This window comes from Spermophilus citellus (genome assembly GCF_964194105.1).
Source record: "Spermophilus citellus genome assembly, chromosome: 5".
NCBI classification, from domain to species: Eukaryota; Metazoa; Chordata; class Mammalia; order Rodentia; family Sciuridae; genus Spermophilus; species Spermophilus citellus.
In genome coordinates, this window is record NC_138186.1 from 108832225 (window position 1) to 108848855 (window position 16631).

At 31.9% G+C, this 16631-nt stretch overlaps 1 protein-coding gene across 3 annotated transcripts in view; it reads right to left on the reverse strand.

Moving 5' to 3' along the window:
- The window catches only part of ASCC3 (activating signal cointegrator 1 complex subunit 3), a 409213-nt gene that overhangs the window by 82729 nt on the left and 309853 nt on the right, over positions 1-16631 (reverse strand). For all 3 annotated transcript variants that reach the window (XM_081294719.1, XM_081294720.1, XM_081294718.1), the window contains exons 34-36: positions 10947-11072; positions 2112-2223; positions 1791-1925 (exon numbers count right to left, since the gene is read on the reverse strand). In XM_081294719.1, coding sequence (XP_081150845.1) covers positions 1791-1925; positions 2112-2223; positions 10947-11072 — 373 coding nt within the window. The remainder of the gene's footprint in view (positions 1-1790; positions 1926-2111; positions 2224-10946; positions 11073-16631) is intronic.

Consider the following 16631-nt stretch of genomic DNA (forward strand, 5'->3'; position numbering starts at 1 on the left):
AATGTAATAGTATAAAATGTGTTGAGACCTTAAGAAGTGGGACCTGGTGGGAGGTAATTAGATCATGGGGTACCAGTCTTGGTGGGGATTAATGCCTGTATTATAGAAGTGGGATAGTTTTCACAGGACCTGGTAAGTTATTTTAAGAAAAGGTGTCTATAATGTGTGGTCATTCCATGTGCTTGGTCTCTTCTACATATATCCCTCACAGGTCTTGCATATACTTCAAATATGTGCTGCATTTGCCATGTTAGTATGGAGTATGAGGTCCCCGCCAGATGTAGCTGCTGAAGCTTGGAAATTTTAGTGCCAAAATCATGAGACAAAATGGCCATTATGACGAAAATGTGTTGACTTGGGTATTTGTTATAGCAATACAAAACGAACTAAGACAATATGAAATAAAAATTATATTCTCAAATCTGAGAGAGTAACTTAAGATGTATACCCAAAATCATTAACAACATTCTAAATCCATTGTCATGGCAGTTTTCTAACAGTCTTCTCACCAGAGAAATCCGATTTTTATGAATCTTTGTCTAGGAGACGACACAATCTCATCCTTAGGGAATCTAAAAAAATTCACCACATTTTTAAATACTCTTCTCTCAGAAATAAACTTTTAATTTCTCAAAGACCAATGTTTTTGATAGCTGCTACATATATTTAAAATCATATAATCTTTTCTACACACAGTAAAAATCTAATTTATACAGCATCAATTCATCCATCTTTCCATCCATCAACTGATTCATTAATAAACATGTTCTGATTCATTATAATGTTCCAGGCCTTATGGTAGGCATAAAATCTATACAGAAGTTTCTTAGAGAGAAAGAATTGAGAAATTAAAAATCTGTGAGTGGGATATCAATGTTCATTGAGAATAACAAAGCAATAGGAGAGAAAGGAAAAAAAATTAAAAAGCAAACTACCAAAGAATCAGTGAATTTAGATGAGAAACACCTTAAAAATGTTATACTCGAATGGGGTTAACTTTTTTTTAAAAAAAGCACCAGTACACCTGAAGAATAAAATAATGAATACACATACACACACACACACACACACACACACACACACACTTTGACTAGTATGGCAACAAAGTTTAATGGCAAATTAACACACTTCAGTTCAACAAAGTAAAAAATAATAGATAAAGTGTACGCTATGTAGAAAGGTAGGTGGAGAAGAGCTGTAATAAAAACGTTACCTTCCATATTAAATCTATTGTTTAGCTTCTAAGCAAAAATGTAAAAATGGTCATAGGATAGTTTTTACCATATGAAACTTCTTTTTTTTTTTTTTTTGTAAAGGAACTTGGTGGGGTTGGGTGTAGGGTTTAAACAGCTCTCTTGGCATTAATTCTAAGAAGACTTAAATCATGTAGATCTTTAAGTAAAGAAACTTCAATAACATCATAGTTAAGTATTCAACAGCAACTATCCAAAAGAAGCAATAGGAAAAGTTTTGAATTCAAAGAGGCTACAATGTCAAAGGCTTGCTCAGGAAAGTCCAGCTTCTACCTTTAATTCTGGCTTAAATATTAATAATGCCCTTCCACTGATAGAAGGATCCAAGTTTGAATAATAAATTAATTATGGAATCACCTTTATTTATGGGGAAGTTGGTCTAAACAGGAAATTTTGTAGTAGCCTTGTTTGACAGAAGGAAGGACTTCATGAACATTTTCTGTCAAATTTCAAGAACTGGATGGCAAAAACTCAGGACAAATTAAAAGAGAAAGTCTGAAATATATAGAAACAATACAATAATATCATGAAACTCACACTCAGAATTGACAGCAATTCTTCAATAGTGCATTCAGGTTTCAAACGGTCCTTGAACATTTTAACGGTTTGGTGCTTCAAATAGTAATAGGAGGCAATTCGGCCGTATGTGAGAGGCTCAATGCTCCGATTATCCTGTTCCAAAGGATAAAAATGACATTAGTAAAAAGTACAATGGAATTACATATCTTCATAAAACTAATAATTCATACTGCAGGTTGCTAATGCAAAAGTTTTGGTACAAATTTGGTAGTACTAGAACCAAAAGCCCTATTTTTGAAAAGCTAGGCAATTATATATATATATATAACCAAGTCGTACCTCTCCGATTTCAATACAGTAGGAAAGTTCCAACTCAACCAGGGACTTTTCAATCAGATGGGACAGAAACTTGTTTACAGAATCATGGCTCACATCGCCTAAATTGTAGTAGCTAGAAAACAAGCAAGGTTATTATTAGTATCAAGGTATTTTCTACCAAAAATATCACCTTAGTTTTATGATCTCTTCAGAATTTCAAAAACACAAATTACATTTACAGTAAATCAGAGAAATTAAAGCAACTGTAATTATCATTCCTGATTTACAAATCAAAGGTCTCATGTGAAGCTTTGTTGACAATGATGAAAATGATACATTAAAAATATATAAGATGAGGATATAAAATCCTGCATCACATTTAAAGAGAAAGTGTTTCCCATGTTATAACTAGTATTGTGTCAGTTTAATCATGTACACCAAAATTATGCCCTGAATTTAGAAAGCTGGAAACATGAAATATATGTAAATGTATTTATGTATGTAAATATATAAATCTTGTTCCCTTTTACTATATGAACTAATCTCAATAATTTTACAAAATAGAATAGTGATATGGGTGATAGTTCTTCTAGGTAATGTAGTCAGTTATTGTTCCCCTAGTGTATAAGGAACAACTGTCATCCTAACAACTAGAAGGGACATCATCAAGCTAAAAATAAAACTTTTTAAGTTGTAACATATAGAAAATACATATACACAGCTTTGTATATTTTCCAAATAAAAATCCTAAGGACATACAATTCATCTGAATACTCTTCCCTACAATTCAGAGAGAGGGGTTCTTGACAAATCACTAAGAATCTGGGCCTGGGAAACGATCCAAAAGATGAAGGACCCATTGTCATGGCAGTTTTCTAATTCTTACTGGATGAACTCTGTACCATAGTAGGCATGGAGAATTTATATACCCTACCTCCCCTGTCCTCATGTAAATAGAGGAGTAGAAGCAGAAAGTGGTCTCAGAACCTTAGATCAGGTTCCAATCATGATGGCAGTTTTACATCTGTATAGGACCAGAAAGTGAAAAAGGGTGCTAAGCAATCTCACATGGTAGAAGCCTAAAAGAAAACACACCTGAGGTATAGAAAATCTGAGCAGATGACTCTTTTGGGGATTTTGTTTTCCTTTCTCCAAAGCAAAAGACTTAAAGACAGTACAGGATGAAAATTACATTGAAGTAGGTCTGAAATCATGTCAGGATATATTTCCATTACAAAGAGAAGTTAGTTCAAATGCTAAGTATTCTAAAGTTCAAGAATCTTCACTGAATAAAGATAAATAAGATAATAGAATTTACTTGGTAAAACAACTTTTCAGAAAAAAGGAGTAGTTACTTTTAGTCTGTGGAAAAATTATTGCTTTTCCTAAACAAATCCTCTTGTCATGAACTGAAATAAAGCAGTGTTTATCAATGAAGTACTAAACCCAGTGCTATCATTAATCTAAACAAAATGTTTAAATTATGCCCAACTAGGTATATATCAAAGTGAAACACAAACACCAGCATTAGAAAAAAGGTAGAAAATATTTCCTTTGCCCTGGAAAATCACTAAGCTGAAGTATTTAGTTTTCTGCTTCAGAGGTAAAAATAAAAATTTTGGATCTTTATAGCCTCATAAAAGAGACAGATTCTCAAAGTCATTCTAAATTATCAAAGATATTTTTTCTCTTTCTTTTTTTTCCCCCAGGAAGTGAACTTTACAGTCAAACTTTCTGCAACATAAGTGTTGACTTCATACATCACATTCTTTTGGCTCACTGAGCCTATAAATTTTCCAATACTATTTGTAGCTGTCTAGACAAATACATAGTTGATAAAGGTATTCTAAATTGAAAACACCAGTAAAAATTTGCCCAAGATAATGTATAAGTAGTACCACTTGTAGCATAAGAATCTAATTCTTCATGCAGTTAAAATTATAAAAAATAATATTATCAAAAAATAAAATTTCATTTTGTTTATAAATTTAATAAGTTATTTGGAAAAAAACTCATGGATGATACTGATTATTGTAATCTACCACAGATATAACTGGAATGCCAACTTTGCCATTTTATGCGTGAATAAATAAACTTGGTATGCTTACTAATAATAGTTAAACCCATTAATAATAAAAAGTTTCCTTAAAAATTACAATTCTTTTTAATATTTATTTAATTCACTATGTTTTATTTAATGCTATTTTATTCATTGTATTTACAAAATGCATTTGGATGGGTTAATATTCTAAAGTTTGTTTAAGTCTCTTAGGAGACTTTTTTCTGTTTTTTTTTTTTAAATGATCAATAGCTTTCACCTAGATAATACAGTTAGTATAAACATTTAAACATAATTTGGCAAAACAAAGAAAAGCCAACTAAAATTATGTCTCTCTATAACATACTATCTGATGATCTTATTAAATATTACTAATAATCTAGCTTATTAAAATTTAATAGTTATTTGAATAGAAAAGCATAAAAATCATTGATATTCATTTTAAAATTTTATTCCCAAATTTGCTCACCAAAATCCTAATGAATTTAGAAGAAGCGGTGCAAAATTCAATTCAGGTAACTGAACTTCACTGATCTTTTCCAAATACTCTTTGCTAGCATTTGAAATGAAGGCTAAGGTCACTTAAAATTTTTAAATCCTTTAAAATTAAAATGTTACATCTTAATTAGCGATATAATTTGCAATCATAGTAAAATAATAAAACTAAATTTAAATTAAATTACTTTTTAAGATACACAGATTTTTGAGAGTTCATATATTCGACACTTTAGAGTTCATATACTCGGACACTTGTGTGAGTAAAGAATGGAGTTTAGATTTATATGATCTGTATTTACAGCACAATATGGCCTTTACTTCTGCTGAATGAACTTTTCAGCTATTATACAATTTCTAGCCTGAACAAGTAGAAGCATTTATCTTAAAATATTACTTATCACTCATTTCAATAATCCCTTTACCAACTTGAAAAAGCATACAACAGCTAAGTAGAAAGGTCTGTTTTCATGATGTATTCTCCACAGTATAAAATTTATAATTTACAGGTTGTTTAAACAGAAAATTTATGCAACTGTTTAATTACAGATAAAGGATACAATGTAGTTTCATGGCAGTGCTTTGAATCATCAAGTCATTATCTTCCCTTTGCTATAAACAGACAGCCTACCTTTTTGTCAGCATGCTATTTCATTTATTTCACAGAGAAACCCAGTTTCACAATAATTGACTTGTCAGAAGCTCTAATTTATGAGACTGAGCTCTGTAAGATTTCTCTATATTGGACTCAACCTGCACACAAGCAGGGTTGAATATTTACAATGCTGTTAACAGGTGCTGAGTTGTTTAATGATTCTAATAGCCAGAAGCGTACTGAGAAAGCCAGCGGGATCACAATTACAGGCTGTTTGAACACAACAATTACTAGTCCCCTGAGAGGTGTGAAAGTCAAAGGCAGTTTGATACTGACAGCATCTAGCACATGGGCTAGACAGGCTAACTTCTATTAGCAGTCCATTGGGACAAAGTCATAACAAACCTCTTCCTGTCATAAAAATTTACAAAGTTCATAAAATTTAAACAATCGAAAACCAGAACAACTTTTCAAAAATTATCTTTACAAGATATTATTAAAGGACAAACAAGAACACCAGACATGAAATCTCAAAGTTATCTTTTTTCAACCTTAATACAGATGAAATTTCATCAATTGGGAATGAAAGAGATTTTATAGTAATGTAAAACATAGCAAAAGTTACACCAAACAGTTTGGATTTAATGTGAATAGTGGCAGCCATTTCCTGTTTGGTTTATGTAAACCTGGCCAGATATCTCGCTGGGAAATTTTTCATCAGTATTGAAATGCTGCTGCTATAACTGTCAGTACTGAGAAGTCATTTGTTACAGCACCATGTTTTTTTATGTTCAGATTATGCAGCAGTAATAATGACACAAATAATGAAAGTGGTTGCAGGGACAGCTGAAACTATCACAAAATTTTGCCCTAGAAATATTTAAAAGCTTTCTCAGGGGAAAAACGAAGACTAAAACTGAAAATACAAATTGAATCCAGAACTCAACTTGGAATATATTATACTTTATGAAAGCAGCACATCTGTTTATATACATTTGAACAAGCAAATGTATATATGTATGTGTGTGCACACATATTTATGCAAAATTTATATATCCTTATATGTACATAGGTATGTATTTGCACACACTACACACACACATATATATATAATACACACACGCATAGGAATATAAAGAGAAATCGTGAGCAGCTGAGGAACAATGGGCAAAATCTTCACTAATAGAAGTTTTACTTTGGATGTGGTATGATGGGGGCTTTACAGTACAACTGACAGGGGCTGGAACATCAGGTCATCTTTATTTATCTATGTGTGACCATATTTTGAAAACAGCATTCCTTTTCAATGGTTAAATAAACTTGTCTGTTACACATATGCAGGCAGATGAGCTTGCATATATTCTCTTCCCACCCAAGAAAGGTCAAATCTCAATTTATGTCACTGGATGATAGGGAGTATTAAGGAAAAATTAAAACTACACAGAATACAAGCCTTTCATTTGAGACACTGATGTTAGCCTTTGCAATACTTTATGTAGATCTGAAAAATAAGTAAAAAAAATTACCAGTTTTCTCAACTCCTGTGCCTTTGTTTGCTTGAAGCTTTGTGGAAAGAAGATTTTAACATACACAGTAATGAAAAAATATAATTAAGAGGCAGTCATGAGGATGTGAAGCGAACCTTTGTGCAATACTGGTAGGAATTTAAATTACTAAAGACATTTTGAAAAACAGTATGTAGGATCCTAACAAAACTAAAAATAGATTTACTATATGATCCAACAATCCTACTACTGGTTATATACCCAAAGAAACTGAAATCAGTATATGGAACTCCCCATATTCACTGTAGCAGTGCTTATAATAGCAAAATTATGGAAACAATCTAAATGTTCATTGACAGATAAATGGATTAAAAAATGTGGCATATATACAATGTAATATATTCAGCCATAAAAAAGAACAAAATACTTGCTTTTGCAACAACATGAAATGAATATAGAGGACGTTATGCTAATAAAAATAAGTCAGGGACAGAGACAAATATTGCATAACCTCATTTATATGCAGAAAACATTGGATAATGTATGCATGTATTGAAATATCTCACATTTATCCCATAAATATAGATATTATTTGTCAATTAAAATGGAGAAAAAGAAAACTTAGAATTCCACATACAAAAGTTTATAGCAATTTTTAAAAAAGTCAATTAGAAAGTAGCAAAATTTGATTACAGCTTATTAGGTAAAATATGTAAATTGTTAAACTTATTTTAGGCACAGTTTTCCATTTTTATCTCCATGTGAAGGTATACACATTAAAACTGACCGTTTATGGTTTGGGAGATAGCATCAAATGAACATGATTGTCATATACTGAAAATTAGTATCATATGGTTTAAATCAAGAAACTTTTCAGCATAGCAGTGGAAGAGAAGTGGACAGGGAGTGAATGCTTGAGCTCTGGACCTGATAATGAGCCCAGTGACAGCAAATGTGACGGAATGCCAGTATTGCTTCTGCTATTCATGAGCTGTGTTATTGTGAGAAAGTTGCTTACTTTTCAGTTACTTCAGTTCCTTCATATATAGAAGGGAGATCATACAGTACTAAATGAATTAAGCTCTTGAAATAACATCTCAAATACAGTAGACACTCAATAATAATTGCTAGTGAGAATTATTGTTTCCTGATTTATTAATTTCATTTTGTTTATAAATTCCTGTATTTATGCTCTGCTATTGTTGTTCATAGTTTCTTTTGAGATGAATGCTTAGTTATTTTATTTTTTTTAGGTCTTTAAAGGTCTAAATATTCCTTGGAACTGTGCTTTTGTTTGAATCCAGAAGCTTTGTTTGCTACGTAACACTTATTATTTTTTTTAATAGGTCTAGTCTTTTATTTGATTTTACCTTTCACTGGAATAAATATTTTAAAATCTCAAACAGTTACAATTTGTTTATCATTCTTTTTATTGTCTATTTCTGGTTTTACAGATTGAACAATCCTAATCTGCAATGCTTCAAAATATAAAATATTTTGACCAATGATACAAAGTCACAGGAGGAAAATTCCACACCTCACCTTATGTGATAAGGTAACAGTCAAAATGCAGGCATACTAAACATACTGAATAACCTTACCTTCAGCATGTATATAAAGTTTATAAGACACATAAATGAATTTCTATTTAGACTCGAATCACATTCCCAAGATATCTCATTTATGTATATGTAAATAGATATTCCGAAACCTCCAAAAATCTGAAATCCAAATATTTCTGTTCCCAAGCATTTAGCATAGGGGATATTCAATTTTGTTACATTTTGTACTGAGAATGCATTGATCTCTAAACTTTGAAATAAGTTGAGATGCTTTGTGTGGTCTTTTTTTTATAGTAAATTTTTATAAATAAAATTTACATGAGTACTGCATATTCTTTTTTAGGGGTAACTCAAAATATGCATAGTCAGCTACTAAAGGGAACCAACATATATGATATGGATGATCAAGAGTAGATAAACTTTCACCTCTTGGAAATCAATTAAAGCTGCACTTATCAATGTATGACTGGACTTTTAAGACTGCCACGGCTAGATGGGTTAGATACTGTAGGCAGGAAGAAGAGTGATCACAAGAGCACCAGTGAGAGGAACCTCTTACTTAGAAGTATGTGAGTTAATGTCTCCCTCAATTGATTCTAGCCCTTTGGTGGCGGTGGTAGGACATCTGATCCTCCTATGGGTAGTAGGAGGACAGTAAAAGCAGCTGCCACATGTACTAAGTACTCTAAGCAAAGTAATTACTAAATGAAGATATAACATATTGTCAATACCAAATTTCCTTAGATGTCTATCAGATATCAAGTAGGGGAGGCAATGTGAACCAAGAAATATTTGTTTATTTACATGGACTACACTGATTACAAACATGAGTAAGCAGGACACATACAAATGCCAAAACTCAAGAAATTCCCTGGAACAGAGGCTTAGTATAATTTCCTCTCAAAATTTCATCCTTTGTCTATTGTGATAAGTCTCTTCCCTGAGCTTGTTGTTCTGCTCTTAATTACTACTGTTTATTACCCAAAGTATTAATACATAGAAGACAGTTTCTAACTAGAGCAACAGGAGTGATGCCTACTCCAGTTCCTTCTCTGTGGGACCCCTATTCTGAACGGTGTTTCCAACTGTGCTCTTGACTCATTTCACTCTCATGGTTGAAAAAAATGTAAACACTGGGCAATTTCCTTCTTATTATCTAATTTTAAAGAAAACTAACCTCATCTGGCTTCCAACTCTTGTATAATTCATTTAATTTCTGATCAATACTATTTAATGGTTTACAAATGAGACTAGACTAGGGATAGACTAAAAGCAGGTTAAGCAGTTGGAGAGCTGCAAGGGAGAGTGAAAATTAAAATGCAAGTCTGGAGTGTGAAGTTAAGGCAAACAGATACAGTGATAATATTATCAAAAGTAATAAAGTTGGATTAGTGGAGGATTTTGATGATTTTCATCATTAAGTCAGTTTTATACATGGTACATTTGAAATGACGGTGGGAAGTCCATATGGCAGTAGTCAAAAGGATGGTGAAAAAATAAAACTGTAACTTCATAAAAAGCAAAGTGGAGCATCATATCTTAGGGTCTCTCTATTGAAGGCCTTGTAATGTTTTTTTAATTTTCTTTTACTTACTTCAGCACATCCCTCAAATTCCACCCTTACTTCACTGCCTCTGCATGTTAAAGTTCTCATCTTATCATTAAATAACTTCCTAACTGGTATATTTTCTCCCCATTCCATTGGATTCCCTTTTATAGTATCACAGTATTGAAATAAAAACTAAATTTGGTGACATCAATCCATGTTTAAGAACTTCCAATGGGTCATTCCTTTAGGATTCCAACAGGATCAGATATATACAGTCAACAGATCCTTTACCCTCTGGTCTTCGCACACTTTCTTGTCAAGACAATCTCCATATTCCTTAAGGTACATCAATCTTTTTCATATTTTCTAAACACTTGACTCAGTCCCTGAGACTTTTTGCTCTGACAGTATTTTTCTGTCTGAATCCTTTCTACCTATTACTACTCCTGTTCCATACATGTGTTTTTTCATACTATACCATCAGTACTTGAAGATAGGGGATGTTATACTTATCTTTACATCTAAGCGTTTAGCATGATATTAGATAATAGCAGGGGCTAAATGAAGATATAACATACTGTCAAGAATAAAAATTATCTACCACTCCCCAATTTAAATTTTTAAAAATATTTTTAGTTGTAGATGAACACAATACCTTTATTTTGTTTAGTTGTTTTATGTGGGTGCTGGGGATGGAACCCAATGCCTCACACATGCAAGGCAAGTGCTCTATCACTGAGCCACAACCCCAGCCCTAATTTTTTCACTATCATAGTTTCACACATTTCCAAAGGGCTTCAGATGTATTGACTCCCAACTAAACAGCAAACTCTTCAAAATATCTTTAAGATAATTAAAATAAGTGAAGTTATGAAAAACACATAACCAATTGATTTTTGATATAATACAATGCGATTACATCAGAATTTTTGGACAAATCTGACTTTTTTGGACAAATCCATAGACCTACAAAGTCCAATGTTCTAACTTTTTTTGTATGTATTCAATTTTAGAGTTTATTAATTTCAAATACATCTTGTTCCAGTGTAAAACAAAAAGATAATTTCTTTTCAAAAAAGCCCTGCACTTACCTGGGGTTCATGATAAGACGTCGGAAAAAGTAAGTCCAGGTGATATAGTCCATTGCATCTTGCTTAGATGTTATTGTACCACCAGCGATCTCTGCATTTAAGTGGTCAGATAGCACTCCTAATAAGCTGCATAGTGGATAAGGCATGGAAAATAAGTATGACCATTAAACAAAGTACACTTAATTTATCTCAAATAGTCTAGATTCAGATTTTACATTCTAAGATACAAATGTGTTTTGTGTAATTTATATATTTTGTGTATAATTTGTGAGTAATTCTTTCCAAATTATTTTGTGGGGATTTGGGGGACATTTACAATGTCCTTTCACCACAAAAATCACTTAGTATTATGAACTTAAGAACTTGTATTATTAACTAGTACATAAAAATTTATGCTTGTTTTCTTTTCAAAAAGTATGTTATTTTTTATTTGAATGTGAATAAGAAATGGGCCAGAGAGACAGAGTCTCACAAAAATACTACAATAATATGATATTTTCCTAGAATAAAATAAGTAATAATAACTTGTTGAAAGCCATTACTAGTAGTCATATTGTAGGTATGCAATAGGAGGCACTTACTGCTACAAGTCATTCTAGGGAAATAAATTACTAGATGGAAAATAAACATAGGCTGACAGGAAGTAAACTAGTAACTTTCAGAAGAAGAGTCAAGAGAGAGGGTAAGACCAGACAACGGGAAAAGCATACTTATAAAGTACTCGAGAGGGTATGGAATAAATACTGGGACAGATTAAAGGAGCGTTGGCAAGAAAGGGATGACAGGAGAGAGGCATGAGCAAAGATTTTTTAAAAATTTATTTGGTGAACATTAAGTGCCTGTATATATAAGAAGACATTATTATATTAGGTATTGTGGAATATATGAAGATTTTCAGATGTGGTGAAACACTTGCAAAAAAGTTCATTTTATTTTGTATATACAACACACAAAAGGATAAGAATGGTGCTACACCCACATAATCTCAGTGACTCAGGAGACTGAGGTAGGAGGATCACAGTTTGAGATCAGCCTGGGCAACATAGCAAAACCTTGTCTGAAAATTAAAAAAAAAAAAAAAAAAAAAAAAAAAAAAGGGAGGGGAATGTAAGTCAGTGGTATATCCCCCAGGTTCAATGCATTGTAACACACACACACACACACACACACACACACACACACCAAAAAAAAAAAAACCCAAAAAACAAAAAAACCCACCACTACCAAACAACAACAACAAAAACCAAATAGAAGTAAGCAATGCCTAAGAAAATAAAACACTAAATAAATTATGATTCATGGGATAATAAAAATAACTTTGGCAACGAAATAAGAAAATGATCAGAAAAAAATGAATGGAAAAAATCACTAATTAATATACATTAATAAAAAAAGTGGCCATTATTCTCAATTCACCAGTAGTTGAATAGAGATGGGTACAGTTATTTTGGAGAGCAACTTGGCAATATCTATTGGAATAATCACTATGATCCAGCCAATTCCACTTTTTCATGAAGACCTGATAAAGAAACATTAACCTGTGAGGTCAGAAAAGTAAAATGATTTACTTCAACATTACACACAAGAGAAAAAAGTTGGAAACTTTCTAAATACACATTAATAGAGAAATGAATAAATAAACTATGGAATACTCTACAATGGATAAAATATTAATGGCCATATCAAAGTATGAAATTAAAAAAATGTAGTTAGATTTATAATGAAGTATACACAGAGAAACTACACAAATTATATGTCTTTAAATCAATTAATTCTCACAATGTGAACATGTATAACCAACACCAAGATCAAGCATTGGTAGTGCCCCAGAAAACCCTCCTGATATGTATGCTTTTACTACCTTGCTCAAAGGGATATTCTAACTTTTGTTTTTCTTATCCTATTATAGTGGCATGTGACTCTAACACAATGTTTACCAAAAAGTGATATAAGCAACTTCCTTCTTTTTTTGGGGGGGGGGGTGGGGGCACCAAGGATTAAACTCAAGAGCATTCGACCACTGAGCCACATGCCCAGCCCTATTTTGTATTTTTTAATTCAGAGACAAGGTCTCACTGAGTTGCTTAGTGCCTTACTTTTTGCTGAGACTGGCTTTGAACTCGCAATCCTCCTCTCTCAGCCTCCAGAGCCAGTGGAATTACAGGCGTGCGACCTGTACCTGGCTACAACACTCCTCTTTATCATTCCCTATTTCAAAGGGAAAACTTAAAAAAACTATTTTTATTAGTGCATTAAACATAATCGTTTGGTTCATTCTGACATAATCATACATGCATGGAATTTAACTTGTTTCACTTTTGCTCCAGTGCTTCCTCTTTTCCTCCCCTCTTCCTTTCCCTATTTTCCTTCCTTTACTATATTGGTCTTCCTTCTGTTTATTTATTGTTTTAATTTGTGCCTTATAGATAAACATAAAGGTGAAATTCACTGTGCTATATTCATATATGTACACAGCATAATTTGGTCAATTTCATCCTGCAGTTCCTTCCATTTCCTGTCCCTCATCCTACTGCTTAATCCCATTTTTCTATTTACACTGATCTCTCCTCTATTTTCATGGAGTTTCCAACCTTCCCCCTTTTCCCTTATTTTAGTCTAGTTTCTACATATGAGAGAAAACATTTGACCCTTGACTTTCTGAGTCTGGTTTATTTCACTTAGCATGTTCTTCAGTTCCATCCATTTACTAACAAATGTCATAATTTCATTCTTCTTCATGACTGAGTAAAACTCTATTATGTACAAATACCACATTTTCTTTATTCATCTGCTGATGGGCACCTGGGTTGGTTCTATAACTAGGTTATTGTGAATTGTGCCGCTATAAACATGGATGCGACTGTGTCAGTACAGTGTATTGATTTTAGTTCTTTTGGATAAATACTGAGGAGTGGGATAGCTGGGGCATATGGTGGTTCTATTTCTATTCTTTGGAGGAATCTCCATACTGTTTTCCAAAGTGGTTGATCTAATTTGCAAACCTACCATAATGTAGGAGTGTACCCCACACACAAATCCTAGCAAGCATTTATTATTATTTATATTTATTATTATTATTATTCATATTTTTATTCTTGATGACTGCCATTCTAACTGGAATCAGATGGAATTTCAATGTAGTTTTGATTTGCATTTCCCTGATTGTCAGGGATGTTGATCATTTTTTTCATATATTTGTTGGCCATTTGTATTTTTGCTTTTGAGAAAAGTCTGTTTAGTTTTTTTCCCAATTCATTAATTGGTTTACTTATTTATTTTTTGGTGTTAATATTTTTGAGTTATTTATATATTCTGGATATTAATCCTTCATCAGAAGAATAGCTGGCAAAGGTTTTCTCCCATTCTGTAGGTCCCTTTCTTCATACTCTCAAACAATTTCCTTTGCTATACAAAAGCTTTTTAATTCGATGCTGTCCCACTTAATGATTCATTTTATTTCTTGAGCTTAAGGAGTCTTTGTTAAGGAAGTTGGTGCCTATGCCAATGTTGACATGTTGACCTATCGTTTTCTTCTAGCACTTGCAAAGTTTCTTGTCTAATTCCTAAGTCTTGGATTTATTTCGGGTTGACTTTTGTGCAGTGTAAGAGATAGGGATCTAATATCATTCTTCTACATAGGGATACACAGTTTTCTCAAAAGGGAAAACTTTTGATTTCTTCATTAATTATTATGCTTACAGTGGATTTTTTGTAGATACTCCATAAGATTAAGGAGATTCATTTATATGCCTGTTTGCAATGTTGTTTTTTTTTTAAATTATGAATCGGTGTGGAATTTTGTCAAATGCTTTTTTTTTAAACATTGATGAGATAATCATGAGGTTTTTCTCCTTTTTTTCTGTTAATGTTAATTATATTCATCTATTTTCAGATAACAAATAATCTTCATATTTAAGAAACAAAGAAACAAACCGTATTTGGCTGTAATGTATTTTTATATATTGCTGGTTTTGATTTACTTTTTTTTTTTGAGATACAAAAGTGTATCATGACTTTTTAAACACAATTTTGATGCATTTATATGTTTTTAAAATTTATTTATTTATTCTAATTCATTATATATGATGTCAGAATGCATTTCAATTCATAGAACACACATAGAGCACAATTTTTCATGTTTCTGGTTGTACATGAAGTAGAGTCACACCATTCGTGTCTTCATACATCTTAGGGTGATTTACTAAAATTTTGTTTGGGATTTCTACATCTGTATTCATGAGAGATACAGTTTGTTACATTCCTATTTTATAAATTTCTTATTAGGTTTTGTCATTCAAGCTATTCTGGTCTGATAAAAAAAGCTGGCAAATATGCCTATGTTTTCTAGGAGGAAGAGTTTCATTTAAACCTGATGCTATTTCTTCCTTAAATGCTATGAACAATTTACTTAAGCATCTGGGTCAGAAGATTTCTTTGTAAAAAGATCTTAAATTTAAGACTCAATTGCTTTGATAGGTAATTTGAGATTTTATTATTGGGTCAGTTTTAATAAATGATTAAAGAGAAATTTTACCATTTGATCTAAAATTTAAAAATTATTTATATAAAGTGGTTTATATTATCTTATTACCTTTTAATATCTATAGTATCATTTCATTCCTAATATTGAGATTCAATTATCAGTCTTAGTCATCTTTTGCAAAGAACCAATTTCTGGCACTTTTTACTTTTCTCTGATCCATGTTTATTGTCAATCTATTAATTCTTGCTCTTATTTACTTATTCTATACTAGGGATTGAACCTAGAGGTCTAGAGGTGTTTAACAACTGAGCCATATTCCCCATCTCTTTAATTTTTTTTTTTTTTTAAAGTTAGAGACAGGAGCTTGCTATGTTGCTGAGTCTGGCTTTAAACATGTGATTTTCTTTCTTCACTCTTGAGCCACTAGGATTATAGGCATGAGCCACCACACTGGGCTCTTGTCTTTATGTTGTCTTGCTTTGAGTTCAATTTGCTGATGTTCAAATTCTTGAGACAGAATCTTGGTAACTAATTTTTCATTTTTTCTTTTTTAACATATAAATTTTTGGTTATAATTTTTCTCTTAGCATAGTTTTAGCTGTATTCCACAGCATTTAGTGCTTATTTTTCAAATTAAAAAAAAAACAAACATTATTTGCATTTAGGATTATTTGCATTTAGGATTAAAAATCTCAACAACAACGTACAATATAAATGAAAAACATGTTTGTCCTCAATGCAGTTAGACTATACTAAAGTAAAGGAGAGTATATAGAAAAGCATTATGATAAAAGGTAGAATGTGAAAAGTGTTGTATATGAGAAAATATAAATCTGAGGAAGAAAGGGTTATTTTCAACCATGAAAATAAGGGAAGATTTTGCAGCAGGAGTAGTAGTTATTGGGCCCATAAAGAAGTATGGGATAATTCTGAAATAAATTAGCAACCTAAATTATTAATTACATATCCCTTATTTTAGATATTAACTCTATTATTATGGTTATAATTTTCATTTACAGATAGGCAGTCCATGGCACTGAGAAATTAAATAACTTGCTCAATATTGAGCAAATAGGTGGCCAAGCTCAGATTTCAATCCAGGTAATCTGACTCCAGAGCCAATTTGGCTGCACATGGTACTGTATTTGTTCTCTTAAAATGTTATTTATTTATTTTTAAGATTTCTTTTCTTTTCTTTTTGG